Here is a 22,103-nt window from a genome sequence, read left to right on the forward strand (position 1 = left end):
GGATGCTGCTGTCCTGGCCGGGGCGGGAGGAGCGAGCCGGGGCTTCGGTCCTGCAGCCCCCCAACTTGGATTCCGGGTGGGAATTCGGGGTCTTTTAGGCTGTAGGTCCTTTGGAGCCCTGTTTGTGCCCTACTTCTGACTAGGCCTCAGGGCAGCTGGCTGGCCGTGGCTCCGCGCAGACCTCTGGTCTAGCCAGGCCTGGGGTCCTCTCAGGGTTCGAGTCCCACCGGGGTAGAAAAGGGCGTTGGGACCAACAGGCATCCGGATTTTTTTATTCTGGCCCTGGAATTAAATGAATGACGCCTCCAGACTTTTTCCCCTACATCCTGCTTTACAAAGCTGAGATGGAACCACCAAGAGAGGGTGGGTGAGAGGCAGCGGAGAAATCCAAGGATGTCTAACAAGGGTATTCCAATATAACCATATAGATACTTTATTCCCCCTTACCCCTGTTTTTTTCAGAGGCGGAACGTGTTTTTTCGTTGAAAGATTTGGAATCTTACTCTTAGCATCTAATTTGATGGAAGTGCCGACAAGCGATCCAAACATGCCTCGCTTAGCTGAGATTGTGAGACTGCGGCTAGAGGATGTGGATGGAGAAGCGATGCCTGCATAAAAGCGAGCTTTGAAACCAGTAACTTCCTATTTCAGAACAACCCCACTACAAAACAGACTAAAGATAGACTATGACCCTTGCCCGTCCGACCCACGGGTCTTTTCTGGCTAAATTTTGTATTCTTTTTTGCATGCTGCTTCCCCAGGCTCTATCAAAAACCGGGGTTATATTTACAGGGCAACCTAGAATTTCTGAATTGCTGAAGATTAGCATATTAACGATATCAGTAGCTCCGGAAAGGAGGGAGAGGCACTGTTGCCTGCCATTTGGTAATTGAAATTTGATGGGTAAACTAATTATGCCATTATTAACAAATAAATTACTTATTACCACCTAATGTTGATCTTTGAAGTAAATACTGATGCCTTCTTCATACTGTGTAAGTCTTCTTCCCTCCCTCTTTTTGAATTAACAGACACACCTAGATCTCCTTTTCAGAGAAAGCCTAGATAAAAGTAGTGCAAACTAGCAGCATTCTAAGAATAACTTTCATATTGACATGCAAAGCAAAGACATTTTGGTTGGCACACCTTAGTTGCTTTTTCGAAGAGCAGAATAAACAGCTTTCTCATAACTGAGTCTAGCGCGCAGACAAGGAAAGTTATAGCCTAAGCCTGGAGACACTTCAAAAAGAATGTCAATTCTATCTTCATTTATATTGGTTACTCATTTGTGTTACTAAATGCTGGAATATATCCATTTGATGGATAGTCATTTAATGCTTAGTCACATAAAGACTATTATATGAAACTAATCTTTAAACTAATTTAGGAAAAGAGGTTAAAAAAAGATCATGTTAGTTTCTAACTGGAATCGCCCTGAAGTGGTGCAAAGAGCTTTTCCACACTGGGTGCGTGTGTGTATGAAGTGTGCTGCTGTCCATTGACATGAGACATACTAAAATTTTTAATGAAATCTGAGCCACAGACACTGATTATAATCTTTTGACATCCTCTCTAGACTGGAGGGGGATCTAGCCCGTGATGCAGCTGCCTAAACCAATATCTTTATCTAGTAAAATATATACAAAGATTATATACTGTATAGTACAAATAGCATATACATATAAAGTATATATTACAAACTGGATATGTTTCAGGTAGAGGAAAAGCATGAGGAAGTCTTGCCTCTTCCCCATGTCATCAACCTTGAGCACTAGAGTCCTAACTATGTCTGTTTAATATTATTTACAGACACTAAAACAGAAAATTCGTGTTGTTTGCCTTAGAACCTTCTACAGAGTTTCTACTCTTAAGTATTAAGGAGACACTGGCACTGTTTTGTATATGGTTAAGCTAAATGAGTTAACTGTGCCTATGTTTCCTGGGCTCTATTACATTAGGAAGATGGGCTTATACAGAATCCCCCAAGGCCTGTAACTTGTCTTTGTGGTTCTATCATAAACACAAACGGAGCCAGGACCACCAAGTGTTATCTCACACACCGACATTTTGACATTCTACTGCAAGATTTATGGCTGTAATAAACAATCTCAGTACCTTTTCTGAACCTTCCACAGTCTCCCTTTGCAAGCCATAGCATATTCCATTGAATCAAATAATGGTTTGAAAAACATTTAAGACAAGAAATCGTTTCTTGCTTTTACATAAAATCCAAGACACTAAAGCAAAACTAGGAAGAAACAACTCAACTTAAAAAACAAACTGAAGTTTTCAAACAGCATCTTGCCCTAAAAAAGATGGGATGCCTTGAAACCGTGCTGAAAGGGAGAGTGCTAATCCTCCTCGCACATCAACTGCCTCCAATCCCAAGCAGGGTTGAAGCTCTATCCTTTCCTTGGGAAACTGGTAAGCACATTTGCTCCTTTCCATGTACATGATAACATATATTCCCAAACAAAAAGCTTTCTTAAAATCCCATTAACTGAGATAACTTTTCATCATATCCCCGCATCCCAGATGGAGAAGGAGAGGCAAAGGGAGTCTGAGGGAGAGGAAGGGTGAGGAGGAGGCAGTGTTCACAGCTTGGTTTGAATCTGATTTGAATCATTTTGAATATATTTGGAACAGCCTTCCCACTTGAATGCAGCCCAGTCCCAAGTTTCAAAGTGACCGAACAGTGACACCGTGTGCATTTTGTTTCTTATTAATCTTACACATTGACAGTCTTTGTTAAATCACAAGGCGCGCCCTTCACTAGCCGACATTTTCATATTTGTTAGACGCGCTGACCTGAAGTTCACCTCAGCCTTGGACTTTGGGCTTCTAAAAGGTCTATACAGTGTCTTTTAGAGAGCAGGGTGCTTTGCCCAGGTCACTCCTTCCCAGGAAAAACCAAGGGGAAAAAGCAAAGGAAATGTAAACGTTATGGAATGTATTGACTGTATTTGTCCTTTGTTCTTTAGAAAGACCATCCTCCAGACCCTTTCTCTATCTCAAGCGCTTCTCTGGAGCAAACTGGGGAATGGCACAATTTTAAAATTCCTGGGCGTGGCATTTAAGGGCTTCCCCATCCTCCACCTACCTTAGGCCTGTGATTATAGAAGAACAATACTTGACCAGCCTTTTTTTTTTTTTTTTTTTTACCAATTAATTTGGGTTCTTTATAGTGATTTAAAATAATTAAAACCCAGGCATAAGGACTGAAAAACATGTTAGGATTATACTTGGATTTTAACCAGGGCTGGGTGAGAAGCCCTAATGATCAAAACCCTCTAAGGAGGCAAGCACTTTAAAATAGTAATTTCCACAAGTACCTTTTTTCATTTTAATGGCTAAAAGGTATCTTTGAGTACTGAAGCTAAAATGTTTCTTAGGTTTGCAAAAATACAATGAAAAAATTATCTGGAAGAGACTTAGAATTTTCTCAGTGAGCAGGTGGGGGTGGGAGGGTCTTTTTCTTCATCTCCCTAGTGCAGATGTGGTGAAGCAAGTGTTCACTGCTGTAACAGCAATCACCACAGTTGTTTCCTTTCTTCTAATTCATCTGGCAAAACCTCATTTGGCTCCAAGCTCTTGGCCAGAGTAAAAACTTTGCACACTGCACAGTAGAAGCACCCTGATTACTTCCATGAAGGCAATGTTTGGAAAATATTTACTTTACCACTGAACATACACCTGGCACCCTTAAATCCAATCAACTTGAATATATTGGAATTATCTTAAACATCCCTATAAGAGTTGACATTCCGAGTACTATATTTCCAAAACTAAGCAGAAAACTATCTTTCATATATATGTTCCCCAGAAAATGGATTCTAATCTTGACACAGCTGATCTAGACATATGAAAAATAAAATATTGGTTAACACTTCTCTTGCATCCCACACATGAGACATGGTTCCAGTCTGCTTCTTTAATTGACTATTCCCTTTCTCCTCCATTCCTTTCCCTCCTCCCTAGCTTGCTTTCCACTGTCCTCAGTTCTCTCCCCACTGCCTAATCCACATGTATCTTTTATAAAAGTATTTTCTGGAGAAAAGAAACCTGGTGGTCTTAGAAAGTGGCCTGGCATTTATGGATTCCAGCTTCCTGCATTCTAAACCATTAGTTGCATGCAGATTTCAACACTTCTCTTACATTCAACTGTGGCTTAATAATAAACATAACAGAAAATTTCCAACATGAACATGTTCCTGACACTAATAAGTGTTTTTAAACTGGTGGTGGTGCCCAGAATTTTGTCCCTTTCATTAAGGATTCTACTTCGTTCCCAGTTCTGACAACCCTTACCATTCAGTTGGTTGCAGTGGGGGGGGGCAGGGGTGTCCTGCGTTTGAAACTGCAAAGAACACATTTTGCAAGATTTTGCCCTCTACTCCCACATTTTAAAGGCCGTTATATGATCAAAATCACCCTTTTTCAAAGAAAGTTTCAAATAAAGTCAGATTTCTGTGGTGGTCTCCAGCCTTTGAGGAAATAATGGAACATTAAAAACTTGCTACTTGATTTCCTAAAGGTTCTCTGATGCGTTTTAAGCATTTTTATTTTGTGACAAACCCACAAACCACTCTTGATGCTCCAGCACTTAAGGTGTTGGCGTTTTTGGTAATCTAAGCCTATTTACCTGCTGCTCTTCCCTCAGAATGGGAGTGATAATTCAACATGAAATACAGCATGTATTACTCTTGAAAAGAGGAATTTTCTATCTTTTCCTCCGTAATTGAGGCCATTCAACCACCAGAGTTCACCTGGAGTCCATACTGTGATACACGCGTCACTCTAGTCATTTTATCTTTTGTGCTGATAGTCAAGATCGCAGCTCTAACATTGACATCAAACTCTGTCTGGGCAGATGACTAAGAGTGCTGCACAATGTAAACTTTTGACCCTCAACTTTTTGACCTGCAGTTGTAACACACTAACCACAAAGATACACAGCTCCTAGCCTGAGCCTCCTCTTTAGGGGGAAGGGGCTCTCTAGATCTTAGGATGTTCTCTTGCCACTGCCTCTTTGAATTAGAGGGTGAAGTGTATATTTTTGTGTGTTTGTGACCCTATTTCCTGCCAAATCAGCCTCTTGCTTCTTTTCCTCAGAACTTAGATAGAAGCTAGATTAACTTCATAATTCCACTAACAAGGAAAATTGAGACTAGAACTGGAAAATCTTCAAAAGAAAAATGTAAGAAAAGAGAGGATGATGGTGGGAAAGTTGGCAAAGAGGTGGAGGCATTTTTTGTTTGTTTTATTTAAAAATAAAGACGTAGCCTTAATTGTTGAGAGAGCTGGCCCAGGCAGACGAGTTGACTATGAACTTGTACTAAAGCGTGCTCTGCTGGCGATTCCTAGGGTGTGCAGATTTATCTTCTCTGCATTTACTTAACCCGGCAGTGAACTGCGCCAGCGTCATTTGTTAGGCGATGACAGACTTCACCTCCAGCAAGGGCTGCTTAACAAAATCGCAATAATTACCTAATAACCTTCATAACAAATATTATTATTGAAAAGACCAGTTTGTGAGGAAACTCTGATGGGAGATGGACAAAATTCTTTACAGAAAATACCAAACAAAACAAATCTGCACTGATCTTCCAGCTCTGGCCCTTGGAATGGTACTATGGATCACCTCCCCTATTTGGGTGGGAGCCCAAACTGACCCCCTCACTTTTGCCTTGGCACCTCATTTATGGTTTTGTCATTGATTAGAAGGAAATTTCTCCCCTTAGAAGTCAAAGATGCTCTGGCTTAGAAGCCAAAGATACTTTGCCTTTTCCATAGTGGCTAAGCCATGGGCAGACCCTAGCCAAGGCAGGGGAGATGCTAGAGGCTTCTTTCAAGCTAAGAGAGTTATCTTCCTTTTCAATAGCTGATATTTTAGGGTGTAATTATTTGGATATAGTATTCTCTAAATCTCAACAAGTAAACACAACTGTTTCTGGCAGAAAATTCTATCTTGCTCTCTCAGAGCCACCAACAATGAAGCAGGAGAAAAGGAATCTTGGCATAACATTGTGAAATTAGACTATGCAAACCCTAATAAACCCTAAGTAAGCGTGACCAGAAGCTTCCTATTATATTTAGAGCTACAGAAATATAGTCACTTTGGCTTGTGGAAACAAACAAGCCCCTGCACATTTCTGCCACCTTTTATAAGACGAGGAACACACAGATTTCTGCCACAGGCTGAGGCTGAATGTCTTCATAAAGCCTTCAGTGGTAGAGGGTTTTTTCCCCCCCAAGTAAGTTCCTCTGCAGAAAAATAACCCAACCCTAAAAACTACACAAGAAGATACAACTCATCTGCAAAATGAGCAGATAACCAACTGCCCTCTTCAGTATGCTTCCTATAAAAGTAGGAAGAAAGAAAAAAATAATCCCTCCAGTAACAGCCACACAGATCTGACTGGACTTTGTATTCCTTAAAAGTCACTTGACTCCACTTGGATTGACCTGCTCTCTTATATTCTACTTAAGCCTCATGAAGATTAAAACAGACAGAAATAAGCAAGCTGAAAATACTCAGCCTGTAAATTTTTTTTTAACTCATGGGAAAGGTCCCCTGGGTGGTTTGGTACTGGGTACTCCACCAGCCTTTCTGCCTGCTCCCACACCCCAGAGTTGGGTGTGGCCAGGAGGTGCTATGGATGCTTTCTACTAGGTACTAGGATGAATCTGCCAGCATTTCTATGGTTTTTGGGGAGTTTTGTTTCTAATTTCAGACACCAAGCAATTATGTAAGCAAAACTACCAGATATACAACCAAAATAAAACCACAAACCAATGTTTTCCAATAAAGAACCCCAAACTCCAAGCCTCAAAACAAAGAATCCAGCCTTCTCAGACACATCAGATAAGAACCCATATCCATGAAGAATTTTAACTCTGGTGCCCGCTAAGAGGTGGACACATCTTTCTAAGTGCTGAAATACCAATATTCGCTATACACTAAATGACTATATGGATTCATCAGCTTGCCATAATTCAAGAAAATTAGAATTTGTTGGGAGGGTTTTGATTTTTTTTTTTTTTTTTTTTTTTTTTTTGGAAAATGTCCTAGGTTTTGGGTTTTTTGGTTTTTTGTTTTTAACCTCTGACTTTGGGGTGCCTGTTGTTGAATGAAGGAGACCTCTGCATAATAACGTTTGTTGGAATTTCAAATCTATAGTTTAAATTTTTTCTCTTTAAGCACTTGGTAAACACCTTTACCAGTTAGTACTTGCAGAAAAATACCTAGCCCCAGAGAAAAAGAAGATCCCATTTTTTTGTGTGTGTCATTTCTCTCAATGCAGTTGGAAAATTTGGCTAAGCGCCTCAGACAGGATTGGAGAAAGTCTGTTAAGTCCCTCGTGGGTACTCTGACCCTGAAAAGACCTGAGGACAGGCCAGAATGCCCCCAGTTATTTGGCTCAGTTTACCACTGAAGGATGTGGGGGGCTGGGACTAAGTTGGAATTGTACCCAGGAAATTTTCATTTCACCTTACTTCACCCATTGGGGCAATTTTGGAGACTGTTTTGGAAAACATAGGTTATGTAAATTTCCTGGGATCAAACAGAAAGAACAACTAACAAAAGAGAGGAGGAAGTCTCCTACTGACAAACGACCAATTTCTTTCCTAAACTACCCTTTATGATGTGCCGGGAAACAACTTAACAGCTCTGGGGACTTTTAAGTTGGGCATTGAAGACACCTCAATTTCTCCCCAAACTTTAGGAACAGTTTAGAAGAGAGGTTTGTCTGCATGTTGAAGAGGAGTAAATTTCTCTAATCTGTAGTGTTATCTAGGGGGAACACTTCAATTGCGTTTCCAGAGTCCTGTATATAGGTGTCTTAATTCTACAAAGAAGTAAAGGGAAAGGAAAGGGGAAACAGAAGAAAAGAAGGCGCTTTAACCCCTTTCAATTAGCCTGAGGATTCAAAGACGAAAGTTAAATCCGGCCATAAAGTTTATTGCTTCAGTCTCACAGGCGGGTGAGAAGAGCCCCAGCAAAATAAAAAAAAAGAACAAGTAGGCAAACAAGGTTCAGGGCCTGGTACTCCGAGTGCGGGGGAGATGAACAACCCCTCCCCCCAGGTGGGGGACCCGCTGTCCGCAGCATCCCGCAGGCTCTAGCCGCCTAGGCCTCGCACGGAGCCCAGGGGCCCAGCGGGCCTCTCGGGCCTCTGCCACCCTTCCGCTCTCTGGAAACCCGGGGCGAAGGCCGCCGGCTCAATCCAGACCTGCCAAATGACCCTGGTCCGCGAAAACACATTGCTACAGCCCTATATGGAATACCGCCGCAGTCGGCCTAGGCCCGGCCCTGGCCTTTCTTTCAAACTCTCCAGTGAAGCTCAGCCCTCCGCTCCTGTGGCCAGCGCCCCTCGGTCACCCAGCCCCCACCCCAGAACTCTGCGACCCCCAGAGAGCTTGGACCTGGCTAAGCTTGGAGGTGGGGTGCCAAATTTCCACGGACAGGCCCATTCTCACACAAAAATCATCTTTTTGCACGCCGCAGGAGTAGCGGAAGTCATTAACATCCGCGGTTGTGCAGCAATTAAAGTTAGGCCTGGGGATGCAGCCGGCCACAGGCGCTGGCCACCGCGCTGCCCCACGAAGCTGGCTCTGGCATCGCTAATTTGGGCAGAGGAAAAGTTTACTCTCCCTTTTTGAATTCAGAGGCAGCTTCAGAATTACTGGGCCAAAGAAAGGAAGAGAGAGCAAGAAAGAAACTTTTCAGAGAGCAAATAAACTTGAAAGCGCCCAAGAGGAGACTTACCTTAACTCGGAGGGAACCATTTTTCAGAGAGTTTTGAGAACTTGTGGTTTGGACAGTCCTGGACCTAAAATTGACCATTTGAATGACCAGGCGGCACACGTAGCCTGCAAAAGAGTCAAATGGAGTCCAGCGTCAGTGAGATTATATGTTATGTGGTATATAATGTTGGATGTCAACTCCCCAAAACCATAAAACTTACTTTAATGGCCCCACGTGACGTTTTATAGCCAGTGAGCCGATCTGTCTGTGCTATGGATGATTTTACGATCTAATTCATAGACAAAACCCTATTCATTTGGCACCCAAATGTCATATAGCCGGAACTGGGGCTTATAAAGTTTACTGTTTTATAACTTTTAAAAGGAAAGACGGCATCAGTGTAAGCAGCCGGTAAATGTGCAAATCTCTAGTTGCGCTTTAGCCGCTCTGAAGAGTTTCCCAATGGCCTAGGATGGGGTAAGTACTTTCCATTTGTAGCAAAAAGAAGCCAACTGGGTTCAGGGAGAGAAGTGGGGAAGGGATACTGGGGTGGGTTAGTGGGCAGAAGGTTTGGGGTCCATGACCTGGCAGAGAACCCTCTTCAGCAAAGGCCTAGGACAGCCTTAGAATCTATTTGGTCCCTAGAGTGACTAACAAAGCCCTGGATCTCTCTCTCTCTCTCTCTCTCTCTCTCTCTCTCTCTCTCTCTCCTCTCTCCTCTCTCCCCTCTCCTCTCTCCTCTCTCTCTCCTTTTTTGGAACCCATTAAGTTTCCTTGGTTTGCACAGAGATGGGCAGGGTGGACTCAGGCTTTGGAATGCCTACAGCCTTTTCCACCTTCTGCCCTGAACTTGCTGGTGGGTCAGAGTTAGGGAGGCTATGGGTCAGGATGTTGGTCTGAGGCCTTCATGAACAAGGCAGGCTGCTCAGGTAGCCTCAGACTCACCAGCTTCCAGAACTGGACAGAGAAAAACAGAAAGAGGCGCTCACTATTTGGCACAAACCAGACCAAGAGAACTTACAATAGAAAGTTTATTTTTTGTTTCCAGTCAGTATTTTTTTTTCCTTAAAAACAAATACCAAAAAAAAAAAAAAAAAAAAAAAAAAAAAAAATGGGAGTTTTTTTTTTTTTTCAGCCAGACTTGGACAATATTTGTAACTTTGTTCACAAAAACATACATCACTGAAGCTGAGCTTATAAGAGCCACTTCCAGAGTTCGTGCAAAGGGTCCTACAAAGGCACGCAGGGACACACCGCTTGGAGTCACAGTTTTCGTCACAGAGTCACTAGTCACTACACGTCAAACAAGTTAAATTGTGTCTCATCAAGTCACCTCTACAACAGCATTAATTACACAAGGAATATAGGTAGTTTGAATAAAAATATCTTTAACAGCTTGGAGCTATTGAGACAGGAACACTTCCACGCACATGCACAGTTAAACAACTCAAGTGCAACACACAACATTGGCACTAAACGAGGTTGAAGGGGAACTTTGTGTGTGTTTTTTTCTCTTTTCTTTTTTGTTATAGTTACTTCAAGTAACACAGCTTGCTTCATATAAATAAGTTAAAACATCTATTTTTTTTTTCAAGACAAAGCCATTCAGGACAAAGAGATGAACAGAAAGCAGATCCACTTATACAGGCGCTATAATGATAATAAACAGGCTCATGATTAAAAGATGAATTAGGGCAAGGAGAACAGGGCTTCTTCACGGAAGGAACACAAGGGAGTTTGAGAAAGTCACCTTAGTATTGACACTACTGGAGATGCACTAATACTGCTCAGTACTTTAACTGCTCAGATACTCAGGGACGGAAGGCCCCTCCCGCTGCAGCCATGCTCATGCTTTTCAGCTTATTATCTTTTTTCCACTTCATTCTCCGGTTTTGGAACCAGATTTTAATTTGTCTCTCGGAGAGGCAAAGAGCATGTGCTATTTCAATCCTTCTTCGGCGGGTCAGGTAGCGGTTGAAGTGGAATTCCTTCTCCAGCTCCAGGGTCTGGTAGCGCGTGTAGGCCGTCCGGGCCCTTTTGCCTTCTGGGCCGCCTATGTTGTCTGCAACAGAAATGTCAGAGGTTTAGCCACCAGCTCCTGGACACCTGGTTCCTAGAGTCCGCCAGCTGGAAGAGCCAAGGTCCTGAGCTGGGGCACCGAGGAGAAAGGTTCAACAAGTCCTCCTTCCCCACCTATGCTTCCTGAATTTTCTTCCCTTCCTTTCTAAAGAGAAAAACAATACGGACTCTGGGAACAACCAGCCCGTGTCAGGCTGGATCTCTGTCTCAGAGGACTGCCCGGCTTTCTCTCGCCCCTGTTCTGCCCTCTGGCCCTGCACTGGTTGTACCGAGCAGGGGGCACAGCCCTCCCAGGCTGCCCACCGCTCAGAAACGCATTGAAGCACTGCCCTTTCCTGAGTGCCCAAGTGGCCTCCAGGTCACCCTCCGTTAAAGTTCAAACCTTGCAAGCTGCCTCCTGTTCCAGCCTGTACGCTTGGGGCGCCTGCTTTCTTTTTCTTCCCTTTCCTTCTCTCTCCCTCCTACCCCCAAACTTCAGAATCCTGCCGGCCTCGCCTCGATTATTCCCCCCAAGCCCCTTTTAGGGGGCTCTAATTAGTAACGCTGTTTCCCCAGCGTAGCCCTTCTCATAAATTATCCACCCTGACAAGCTCGATTCACGGCCCCTACTGCCATCCTCTATCTGTGCCCTGCTCGGCTGGCCTGACCCCGAAGCGTTCTGAGGCGCTGGAGTTCCAGATGGAATTTTTTCTCTTTTTTCTCTTTTCAGCATGTAAAGTTTCCTGCCCCCCACCCCCACCCACTCCCCTGGTATTTGCTAGTGTAGGATGCTGCAGAAAAGAGGAGGAGGAAGGAGGAAGGCAGGGAAAGGAGAACCTCCGAGAGAGGCTCTGTGGGGTGGAGAGAGGCGAGACTGGGAGAGAGACAGGGAGAGAGGCTGCAAGGGACAGAAGGGGACCGAGAACCGCGCCTCCGCGGACGCGTGGATTTAGAAAAAGGCTGGCTTTACCATGACTTATGTGGAGCTTGCGCATCCAGGGGTAGATCTGGGGTTGGGCAGGCGGCGCCGGGCTCGGCTCGCTCTGCGCGCTCGCCTGCTCGCTGCTGGCAGGGGCGTCCTCCTCGGCTCCGGACGCCGTGCCAACCCCCTCTCTGCTGCTGATGTGGGTGCTGCCGGCGTTGGCCGAGGCGCTGCTGGAGTTGCCCAGGGAGTTTTTCCCTCCGTGGTGGCTGTCGCTGCCGGGCGAGGGGGCCACGGCAGAGCAGGGCAGCGGGTCGGGCGGAGGCGAGTGTGTGGACGTGGCCGGCTGGCTGTACCTGGGCTCGGCGGGCGCCGCAGTGGCGCCAGCCGCATAGCTGCGGGCGCGCTCCCCCGAGCCAAAGTGGCCAGAGCCCGAGCGGCCGACGCTGAGATCCATGCCATTGTAGCCGTAGCCGTACCTGCCGGAGTGCATGCTCGCCGAGTCCCTGAATTGCTCGCTCACGGAACTATGATCTCCATAATTATGCAACTGGTAGTCCGGGCCATTTGGATAGCGACCGCAAAATGAGTTTACAAAATAAGAGCTCATTTGTTTTTTGATATGTGTGCTTGATTTGTGGCTCGCGGTCGTTTGTGCGTCTATAGCACCCTTGCACAATTTATGATGAATTATGGAAATGACTGGGACATGTACTTGGTTGCCTCCTACGTAGGCACCCAAATATGGGGTACGACTTCGAATCACGTGCTTTTGTTGTCCAGTCGTAAATCCTGCCTGATGACCTCTAGAGGTAAACTCGAGCACTAATGGGGGAGTTGGGTGGAGGCGAGAGGGGTGGCGCGCGCGCCCCGGGCGCGTGCCCGCCTCCCGCCGCCGCCGTTCAGTCGGACTCGAGCGCCACCCGCTGGAGGCATGGCGCATTGCTTCGCTTCCGACCTCGGGCTGCAAAGGGCCGGGGTCGAATTGAGGTTACAGCCCATTATGGCAAAATTATTGCATTTCCCTCGCAGTTCCATTAGGATGTACCAATTGTGAGGCCGTCAGCTGCCGATCGCACGCCCGGCGACGGTGCTGAGGATTAGGGGAGGTGGTGACTTGGAATTATTTACAATAACTTTATTTCCCCCGCTTTGTAGCCCTTCTTATTTTTGTGTTAAAGTTGGGGTCGGTTCTGCCAGTCCTGCCGGTAGCTGTGAATTTTGAAAATACAGATATCACCTCCAGGGAAGGGGAGGAAACCATTTAGCCAATTGAAGAAATAAATCCTGACCACAGCAGCAGCCACAATTGCGGCTCTGTTTTTGTGAGCGCATTAAGGACAGTGTCCCTGCCGCTCTTAAATGACAGGCGTCTATTAAAGATAGCTTTTGTGTAGTGTTTCTCCGAGGCGAGGTCCAATTCCATACAGTTCTATAACGAGTCGATTTTTCTTTCTTGTAAATAAGTTTTTCGTGTTATTAGTTTGGTGTTTGATTTGCTTATTTATCCAGTCTGGAGAATCTTCACCACTGGTCGCGTTCCTCCAGCCCGCCGGGCCTCAAATAGTAGGGTGCTCGGTGAACCCAGAGAGTGGGCCCAGACTCCCTGCAGCCACAGAGGCTGCTCCGGGGCTGGGGATCCGTGGGCCGCGCGCTACTGGGATATTGCCAAGCCCTCCAGGAGTAAATTGAGGGAAGTAATGGAATCATTTCGTGGCAGGGTCTAGTTTCTCCGTAGTTGTTTTTCTGGGCTCCGAAGGATGAAAGTAAATCTCAAATATAGCCGAGGGGCCAGCGGACTCTCCCCACCAGAGATCCCATATCGCAGGCGGCCCTGGCACTTTTGGAAGCTAGGAGTCGAGCCGGGCCCCACAGCGCTGGGCCCCCTCGGAGCCTGCCCTGTTCGAGGCTGGGAGCCGGAGTCAGGAGCTGGGAGCCTGGGGGAGCCTAGTCGCTCCTTGGGCTGTAATGTTCCACCCGCGCTCAGGTTGGCTCAACTTGGCTCAGGCTGCGGGTTGTCCACTGACGGTTATGCGGCTTCTGTTGGGGGGGGGAATCCCCTTTGTTCCTCCAATTTCTTTTGGGGGGCATCCTGAGAGGCCGCAACAGGGCTGGGGCTCGGGTCTTAGGCCCTCTCTTGCCGGTAGCCAGACATGATTTGAGGATGCCCTTTAGGACTCGGTGGAGAGTGATCGAGGTGGAGGAGCCTAGATACCAAACAGGGGCACGGCCTGGCGCTCTTTCTTCCCTGACAACCCCGAGCTGGACCTTGGAGTTCCGGGAGCACCGAGGTGTGGACACAGCAGAGGGGAAAAATCCTGGAGCACCCCGGGACTCCAGAGCTGGCTTGGACAGCCTTGGGGAGAGGACTTGTTTGTGTATAGCGCGTCTGTTCTACAGCTGAGATTGGGTGTGTGGGGTTTTGTTTGTTCTCTGCAATAAGTTAATGCGTAGACGCTTGCAAAGCTTAGGCGTTCCCTAAGCTGCAGAAGCCCCCCCCCCCCATGGGAGCAGGCTGGAAGAAAACTTGGGGAGCAGGCAAGGGCGCGCGGGGCGGCGGGGGGGGGGCAAAAGAGGTTGCAGCATTGGCCTGGTCCTGCTTTGGAGCCTACTCGCCGGCCTTTGCCTCAGAGTCCTCCCCGCTGGGCTGCGTGGAATTGATGAGTTTATTTTCCTTTTTCCACTTCATGCGGCGGTTCTGGAACCAGATCTTGATCTGGCGCTCGGTGAGGCAGAGAGCATTGGCGATTTCGATGCGGCGGCGCCGAGTCAGGTAGCGGTTGAAATGGAACTCCTTCTCCAACTCCAGTGTCTGGTAGCGCGTGTAGGTCTGGCGGCCTCTGCGCCCGTGACTCCCGTACACAGCACCTGCAGGCAGAAATGAGCCGGTGCGGGTAAGCGAGGCCAAAGCAGTCCGGCCTGTGCCTCCCACCAGTAGGCTCTAAGCTGGAAACCACCCTATCTCCACTCCAACTTCTTCCACTACAACGGGGGCGGCAAAAAACCAGCAGGATGGCAAAGACTATTTCATACCAAGCGAGACGCTTTCCACCTAAAACGATTTGAGTTGGGAAATTATTGTCTTTGGCAAATGTAGTTTGTAAAAAACAAAACAAAAACAAAAGCATTGTGAGTGAAGAAATAGCATGGGCATTCTTAATTTGGGACACCAAAGTCACAGTTTTGGGGGCTGTAGTGTGTATTTGTTTAGGGGTGGGTGGAGTGGAACCCTGGGAGCAGTGTGGAAACTCAATCCACACACTAGTTTCTATGAAAGATGCTGTTGAGGCCACTCATGTCAGGACTCAATGCATGGCATTGGGGAGGGGGAGTTAAATATGGCTAGCCTTCTCAAATCTTTGCATATTCTTGAAAATTATAGGACTCATCTGAAAAACACAATTTCTTTGGGGAGACAGTGGATTTTAAAGTAAAACACTGTAAGTTTTAAAGTTCCCATTAGTCTGTCCTGTTCTAAAAGGAAAATGGTTTCCCTGTGGGATTTTTGGAAACCAAAGAGAGGGAGCTATAGGTGGTCTAGGGCTTCTGGTAGTGTGGGACTGTATTGGACTGCCTGTCTTAGTGCCAAATGTACCCCAGGGTGAAAGAACCACCCCCCAAATCAGGTGGGAGGCAGAGGCAGGGTCTCAAGAGGAGACAGAAGTTGGCTTAGAGTGAGAGGTTGAGTGGAAGATGAAGGAAGGAGAAAGAGGGGGAGAGAAGGGAGAGAGAGAGAGAGAGAGAGAGAGAGAGAGAGAGAGAGAGAGCCAAGTGCTCTGAGGTGGCCCTCCGAGGCTTGGTGGAGACCTGAAGGAGGCCAATTGAGGGCCTCTCCCTTTTGGGGCTTCTGAAGGGCAGAAAGGAAAGGGGCTGAGAGGTGAAGGAGTTTATCAGTGACTCCTACCTCAGCCCTCTCTGGAAATCTCAGTGGGTGTATGTGGGCAAGCTCTCCCAACCAGCTTCCCTATCTCTTCTGGTTGGCCCTGTAGCAGGTCTCTTATAGCTTGGCAAGTGATTCCCTCACCCTCCCCTAAAGTGTCACCTTACAGGGATCTTATTGCCTGACTTTCCTCAGGCTGGGCCTGATTGCACCATTGAGAATGGGTTTTCTTTTTCTTCCTAAAAATCTCTTAAAACACACACAGAAGGAAACTTGGTTTATTACTTTCTTTCTATTCCTCAGGCTGCTTTCTCTCCTTCTTTCCGTTTCTCCCTGACAGCTTCTCCCTCTCCCTCCACTGTCTAGGGTGGGGGTGTGCAGGAAAATGCCTTACCCGCACAGGAGTTCATCCGCTGCATCCAGGGGTAAACTGGGCTCGTGTACTTTCGGTCGGTGCCTTCCTCATGCAGGACTTTACCCTGCACGCTGCTGCTGTCGGGTTTGTACTGCTGCTCGGGAGAAAAGTGCAGGTAGTCCCCGGGGCCCCTCTGCTTGCTACTGCCCGAGGGTGAGGCGTCACTGAGGTCCTTATCAGAATAGAAACATGAGGCCCCGTACTCGTAGGACGCCCGGTTGCAGGCCAGGACAGAGTTAGACTGTTGGTAGAAACAAGGTGAAGTGTATGTCTTGTCCGGAAGGCTCGACGCCCCATAAGAGGCCGGGAAGGGCCTCAGCGCGTCATAGCCGGCCGGGTAGAGGGGCAGCTGGCCCAAGAAGGAGTCCTGGCCGCTGGGCAGGCTCCCGGGGAAAGTGGGATTCACAAAATAGGAACTCATTTGCGCGCCCCTCTGCAGGACTGTGATTTGTTGTGTATTAGTACATCTGGCTATAACTATTAGTAGTCATCGAACTGGTTTGTTTCTGGATGGCCGAACGCCAAAAGCGACAGCAGCAAATCGCACCAGCTGACGCGGCGGCGGCCAATGGGAGCGAGCGCCAGAGCCCGCTCCCCGGGGACCGCGGCGACCGAGGCAGCAAAGTTACAAACAGCCCCCAGCCCGCCTGCCCGCCCGCCCGCCGCCGGGCAGATTAATGGGCGCACACAGCCAGCCGGCCCCCTCTCTTTCCCCCGAACGCCATCGGCGGGCACGACCAGGGCAGGAACGTGCAGATCGGATCGGAGTAGAGACACTAGCCCCCAGGTTTCTGAGAAGGCCCCACCAAGCTAGCTCTTCCCCCATTTGCCTTGTTGGATTTTGCTGGGTTTCCCCTCCAAACAGGAAATCTCACAAGCCTGAGCCTGGAGGGGCGGTGACAAGGATGGCTTTGCTGTGGTGGGCCTACAGTCCCAGGCATGGCCCTGAGCTGCCCCTCCTCTTGTGACCCTTACTCCTGAGTGTGGGTTCTTGAGCAGGCAAAGGGGCTGTGAAGCCAGGCCTTCCCCCTTTGCTTTTCAGTCCTGTGCTTTAGGGATCGGTACACCCCCTTATTACTTCCCATTCCTACTACAGGTTGGGCTTTGCTGCCACTAGCAGACCAGGACAAGGCCAAACATGGGCTTTTCTAGCAGCACCTTCAACCTAGTACCACACTTCTTGTTTGACTCCCCTGCAATGTCCGGTGCCTGCCTGGTCTTAGAGCAAGCATCTTCATCAGCTGCGCACCTTATCCTGTCTTTGAATCCAGGAAAAGGAGAAGCCACAACCCATGGTTTCAACAAGCAAGGATCTACGTAGAGCGGCTGTGAGACTAGGCTAGGATGCCATCCATGGGACCCTCACCCAGCAACCCAGGACTCTCACTCCTCTGCAGGAATGTCTCAGAGCTAGGACAGATAAAAATCCAGATACAGGTTCTCTTCATTTTAACCCCAGAGGCCAGGGAGATGCAGGGCCCCTGGCTGAGCAGGGCGCATAAATTCCTTCCTGGGGCCCAAAGCTTCACACAAGATAATGAATGGGCATGGGCTTGGTTTCCAGGGTGTCCGGTGACGGACACTGTCGCCGGTGCACCCTCTTGTTCTACCTTTCCCCAGTCTACTTCAAAACCGGAACAATCCTGTCACTGGCTCCAGAAGTCCTGAATTGCCTTTACCACCCTCCCAGGCCTGCAGTCCCCATATAGAACATTAAATGCCTGTCTTTGGGGCTTGCCTGAGATGTGTGCTTTGGAAATAGTTGACTTTTACAGCACAGGGATCAGCCTAATTTTGTAAAATGTGATATTGGTCCAATGGCATTTTTACCACTGTGCTTGTTGGGCTTATAAAATCCCTCCATTTAGCTTTAAAATCCTCAATTCTGTAGAGGCCAAAGAGACTATTTAAGCAATTTGGTCAGATTTCAGGAGGTTGTTTGCAAGATATGTAAAACCTTGACCAATGCAGACTTGATGGGGTTCAGGCTTGGGGGAGGTGACAATTGGCAATGGCCCCATAGGAATCTGATAACGGCTCTTTTAATCTCTTTCTTGCTTTTCTATTTTTTTTTTCCTGACCTCCCTTGCCCCAAAGGGGAAAACTGGAAAAGTGCTTGCTTAAGGTCAGCCTCTATACAGCCTGTGTAGGCATCCCTGAATGCTGCTTCAGAAGCCTTGTGCCTGAACCTTTATCAGTCCAACCCAGGAAAGTTTTTCCTTTGTATATAAATGAGGGTTATCCAGGAAAGACTAAAACTTAATATTTCTCACACTTATTTTTCATGGAAAGGATTCAGTAGGGGAAAATGAAAATTCAGGAATCAAAAAATAAAAGGCTTTTTCTTTAAAAATGTGCTTGAAGAAAATAAGCTTGAGCCATTGTTAAACAAAATGATTAGATAAGGATTTCAAGCATTATTTGAAATGAAAACAAGTATTTGTGGATGTTAAATATTTACATTTCTAATTTCTCTTTCATTCATATTGCACACAGTGTTGGAGCCAGTGGCGGTTTACTACCGTTATTGCTATACTTTGACCTGGATTATAGATCTAATTGTCTCAGCCAATGAGAGAATTAGATTTCTCAGTTAAAAGCCAGGAAACATTACATTTCTAGCTTCTATAAGCATTAAGATGGGAAAAAATATTAAACTGAAACCTTTATGTGTAAGCCAAGGTTAGTGCATTTTTTATGTTGGCAGTCAACCAATTTATTCATATATATATATATATATATATATATACATATATATAATGCAAAATCATGACATTTGCAGAAAAAATAGATAGAACTGAAAATCTCTATTCTATATGGAGAGAGAGAGAGAGAGAGAGATTGTGCTGACACACTGAGTGGAGAAAAGGAGCCCCACACTCTCAATAGGGCCTCTCCTCAGATGGTTAGAATGATCATCCCTGGACTCTCTCTGGTAGGTCAAAGCCACACAGAAAAACTTACCTTTCATTTTCTCTTCAAAGGGACAGCAAGTAGTCACTCAGTTCGCACTTGCCCTGGGCTGCCCATTGATCCCCTCCACTTCTGCCAGCCCGGAGGCTGGCCTGCAGGTGCGTGTGGTGACCTCGAAGGTCCATCCAGTCAGATCACTAGCCCAGAACCCAAAGCACACAGGTGCGGCCTCTGCCTGCCCCAGGCCCTTGCCTGGAGCCAGAACCTGCCTTCCTTGCCATAGCCAGTTCTCAGGACCAGAGAGGCCCAAAGGCCTCAGAACTACAATTGCTCTCTCCGATGTCAGAATCCCAAAGCCAGTGCGTTCCCCTAACCAGCGTGCGCCTCTTAGGCGCCTTTGGGAAGCTCAGTTTGGATAGAGGCAGCCACTGACCGTCCAGGCGGCCTGTGCAACCAGTCTCCATGGTGCTGAGTTGGGGGTGAGGGAAAGACCCGAGTCTATTCCGCTATCTGGGGTAGCGGAGGCAGGAGGTTTCACAGCCACAAAGACCCTGGGAGACTGCCCCTCAGGTCCCCTTTTGTCCCCCTTTCCCCTGCCTTCTGGGGAATCTCTGAGGGGCCAGTACAACAGTCGCGCCAGGCTTAAGAAGGCGGGCTGCGGCTGGCGCCGGTCCCGGCGATGGCCACAGCGTGGCAGCAGCGAGCTCCCAGCTCCCGCGCAATAAATAATGCGCCCGCCGCAGCCACAGTCAGGCAGCCAGCACCCCTAGGAGGCGAAAGCTCCGCTTTATCTGCCCGGAGCGCACCCACAGTCGCGGTGGGCGAATGTCTCAAATGTCTACATGTCCTTAATTGTCTAGCGCATACCGACAGCACATCTGGAGCTAGTGAAACAACAACAAACAAAACCCAAATAAACAGAAAGAACTACAGCGTAAAAGGTCGGGATTGATTATTATGTTGCTGTCCCGAGAGCCCCCCGGGGCAAATCCGACCTGGTCAGATGCACGTCCAGGCCCTGCCAGGGTTGGTGCCACCGCGCAACGCAAAGCCAGCAGACGCTCAGTGCCTCCTCTCGGCTAGGCTAACTATAATCCTTTCCTTACTGGCCCAGGAGGTGGGGGGACATGGACATCAGCCTGTTATTTCCCCCGAGATGCGGGGGCGGTCCCCCAACGGCTCAGACTCCGTTTGCAACCTTCCTTCAACATTAGATGTGGTCCTGCCATCCGCATCAACACAATAGTCCTCTGTACCGAAATATCTCACCGTGTAGCACCCAATTAACCTCATTCTCTCCTCTAACACAGAATTCCACACTTGCACCTAGTCCCTCTCCAGGGGCTCCAGACATCTCTCTCGTCAGAAAACCAAGCAAAGGGAAGCAGGCAATCAGCTGAGAACTCCGAATTAGTAAGTTTTGTTTTTGTTTTTGCTTGTTTTCCCCCATCCACCTTTCTCTCTGAAACCAGTCCCACAGAAGACAATGCTGTGCTGATCTAATAAAACGCCTGTGGGTTACCTTGCATTGCCCTCGCCTCTTCCTACCTTCCCAGGTTGGGAAGTGCCTCTGGTTTTTGGGGAATTCAGTTGAACCAATTAAATCATTAATGAAATAATCCAAACCCCAGAGGCTAATGGGGAATGCAGAGTGAGAGATGACTCTTTTGGGTGGCTCCCTGGGTTCACCAGGGGGAGGGGGTGGGAATAGAAGATCCAAGCGCAGTTGCCTGGTGCCAGGGTGCTATGCCACAGAGGGAAGGCTGGCACTGCCTTGGTGAGCTAGGGAAGAGAGGGTGTGATGTGGTGGTGGTGTAATGTGTGAGAATGAGTGCCAGTGAGGGCAGTGGTGTGCATTGGGGGTGTGAGGGGACAAATACTGGTTAGGGTGAGAAATACCCCTCTTTAAAGTCGCCCTGGGTGCCCTCTCCCACCGCTGTGGCACCTCACTACCTTACCCCTGACTCCTCCCCACTGTCTCACCTTCAGATGGCGGTTCCCAGAATCCTGACAGCTGTCGCTTGGGCAGCCCGAGAGACGAATTGTCCTCTTTCCTGATGCCACAGGACGCAGGAAATTAGCCAGGTTGCGAGTTGTAAAGCGTCCGCTGCGGGTCATGGAACTGGACGCGCCCCACCTCCAGCGAGAGCGGCCGGCCAGGGCCTGGCCATGGCATCCCCTCGCTCGCCATCGCCGGACAAAGCAGCAGCCTACCCAGGCTGGGAAGGCAGAGCTCCGAAGCACGCAGGACCGAGCGGAGCAAAAGAATGCGGCTCTATTCTCGCAAGGGAAATTATAAAAAAGTTCATGTTCACGGTTCCTATCCACATGACCGACAGCGGCCAATGGAAGGGCCGAACAACTCATAAAGTTGTATTGCAAAGTTGTAAATTTTCATAAACAACAACGGATTTATGACCCTTTCCCCATCACTAAGAGGAGGCAGCTCTTACACCGGCGCCATCTTACCACCGAAGCTGCCCCGACTTGGGGCTGCAGGCTTTACAGACCATTTGGGGCCTGATTTTATTAAAATAGCCCTATTAAGCTGGCCCAACCCAGGCAGAAGACAAGAATGGAGGTCTTCGCTGGCCGAGCTCAGGGTGCTCTGAACTACCTCCACCGCCCCTCGCCCCTTTCCAGTCTGTTCTTGTCCCTTCCCCAACCCCTTCCCCAGCCGCTGTCACCCCCCCACCCCCAATTCGCCCTGCGCCCCGGCACCAAGATGCCCTGCCTAGGCTGCCCAGTCAGAGTTTGCAGGCCTCTGCCTCTCCTGGAACCCCTCTACTGCGGTGCTGGGCCCTAGGGCATGCTCGCCTCTACTGAACGCCGGGTGGGGGTGCTGCGGCAGGGACCCTAGATCCCTTTTCCTGCTCTAGGGCTGGACTCAGGGCGCATGCAGAATCCAGAATCAGTTGGAGGGGTAGGTGATACCCGTTTTAGAGCCCAGACTATAGCTTTAGAGGAAAGGTTGGATTTGGAATTCGTTCATGGAATTTCTAGAAGTTTGGGAGGAGGTTGATAGAATATATTGTATTTGCCAAATATTTGAAAGGATCTAGATATTCGTGCACACACACAATAACCAGACAAAAATATCTAAAAAGAGGAAGGCACATACACAGTTACAGATGCAAGAAAATACAAGCGTTCAATTATGGACCCA

At 48.0% G+C, this 22,103-nt stretch overlaps 4 protein-coding genes across 6 annotated transcripts in view; 1 reads left to right on the forward strand and 3 right to left on the reverse strand.

The window, feature by feature from the left end:
• The window catches only part of Hoxa3 (homeobox A3), a 44,179-nt gene extending 23,121 nt beyond the window's left edge, over positions 1–21,058 (reverse strand). Inside the window, exons 1-2 of the mRNA XM_029567580.1 lie at positions 20,921–21,058; positions 8,771–8,874 (exon numbers count right to left, since the gene is read on the reverse strand). The gene's annotated coding sequence lies outside the window, so the exon portion shown is untranslated. The remainder of the gene's footprint in view (positions 1–8,770; positions 8,875–20,920) is intronic.
• On the forward strand, positions 58–757 carry LOC108491251 (cyclin-dependent kinase 4; the record flags this gene model as incomplete). Its single annotated transcript, XM_017800230.2, is given in 2 exon segments — positions 58–76; positions 463–757. Coding segments are annotated over 2 exon segments (66 nt in total), but the record flags the coding sequence as incomplete, so codon positions are not given.
• Hoxa5 (homeobox A5) lies at positions 112–14,221 on the reverse strand. Of its 2 annotated transcripts, XR_003850857.1 has the most exons (4): positions 11,778–14,221; positions 10,500–10,811; positions 8,771–8,874; positions 112–282 (listed from the first exon to the last, which is right to left on the reverse strand). XR_003850857.1 is itself a non-coding variant. In XM_008841506.3 (2 exons), the coding sequence occupies exons 1-2, from the start codon at positions 12,670–12,672 to the stop codon at positions 10,561–10,563; spliced, it is 1,146 nt and encodes a 381-aa protein (XP_008839728.2). In that variant the 5' UTR covers positions 12,673–14,219; the 3' UTR covers positions 10,269–10,560. The 2 variants fall into 2 exon arrangements, 1 of the variants encoding a protein (XP_008839728.2); XM_008841506.3 differs by lacking the exons at positions 112–282; positions 8,771–8,874 and having other exon boundaries at positions 10,269–10,811; positions 11,778–14,219.
• On the reverse strand, positions 14,149–21,374 carry Hoxa6 (homeobox A6). 2 transcript variants are annotated; one of them, XM_017800229.2, is made up of 3 exons: positions 20,921–21,374; positions 16,004–16,265; positions 14,307–14,597 (listed from the first exon to the last, which is right to left on the reverse strand). In XM_017800229.2, the coding sequence occupies exons 1-3, from the start codon at positions 21,302–21,304 to the stop codon at positions 14,338–14,340; spliced, it is 906 nt and encodes a 301-aa protein (XP_017655718.2). In that variant the 5' UTR covers positions 21,305–21,374; the 3' UTR covers positions 14,307–14,337. The 2 variants fall into 2 exon arrangements, with proteins under 2 accessions (XP_008839730.1, XP_017655718.2); XM_008841508.3 differs by lacking the exon at positions 20,921–21,374 and having other exon boundaries at positions 14,149–14,597; positions 16,004–16,628.
• Positions 21,375–22,103: the final 729 nt, after the last annotated feature.

This window comes from Nannospalax galili, unplaced genomic scaffold (assembly GCF_000622305.1).
Source record: "Nannospalax galili isolate Female #2095 unplaced genomic scaffold, S.galili_v1.0 scaffold158, whole genome shotgun sequence".
Lineage (NCBI taxonomy): Eukaryota > Metazoa > Chordata > Mammalia > Rodentia > Spalacidae > Nannospalax > Nannospalax galili.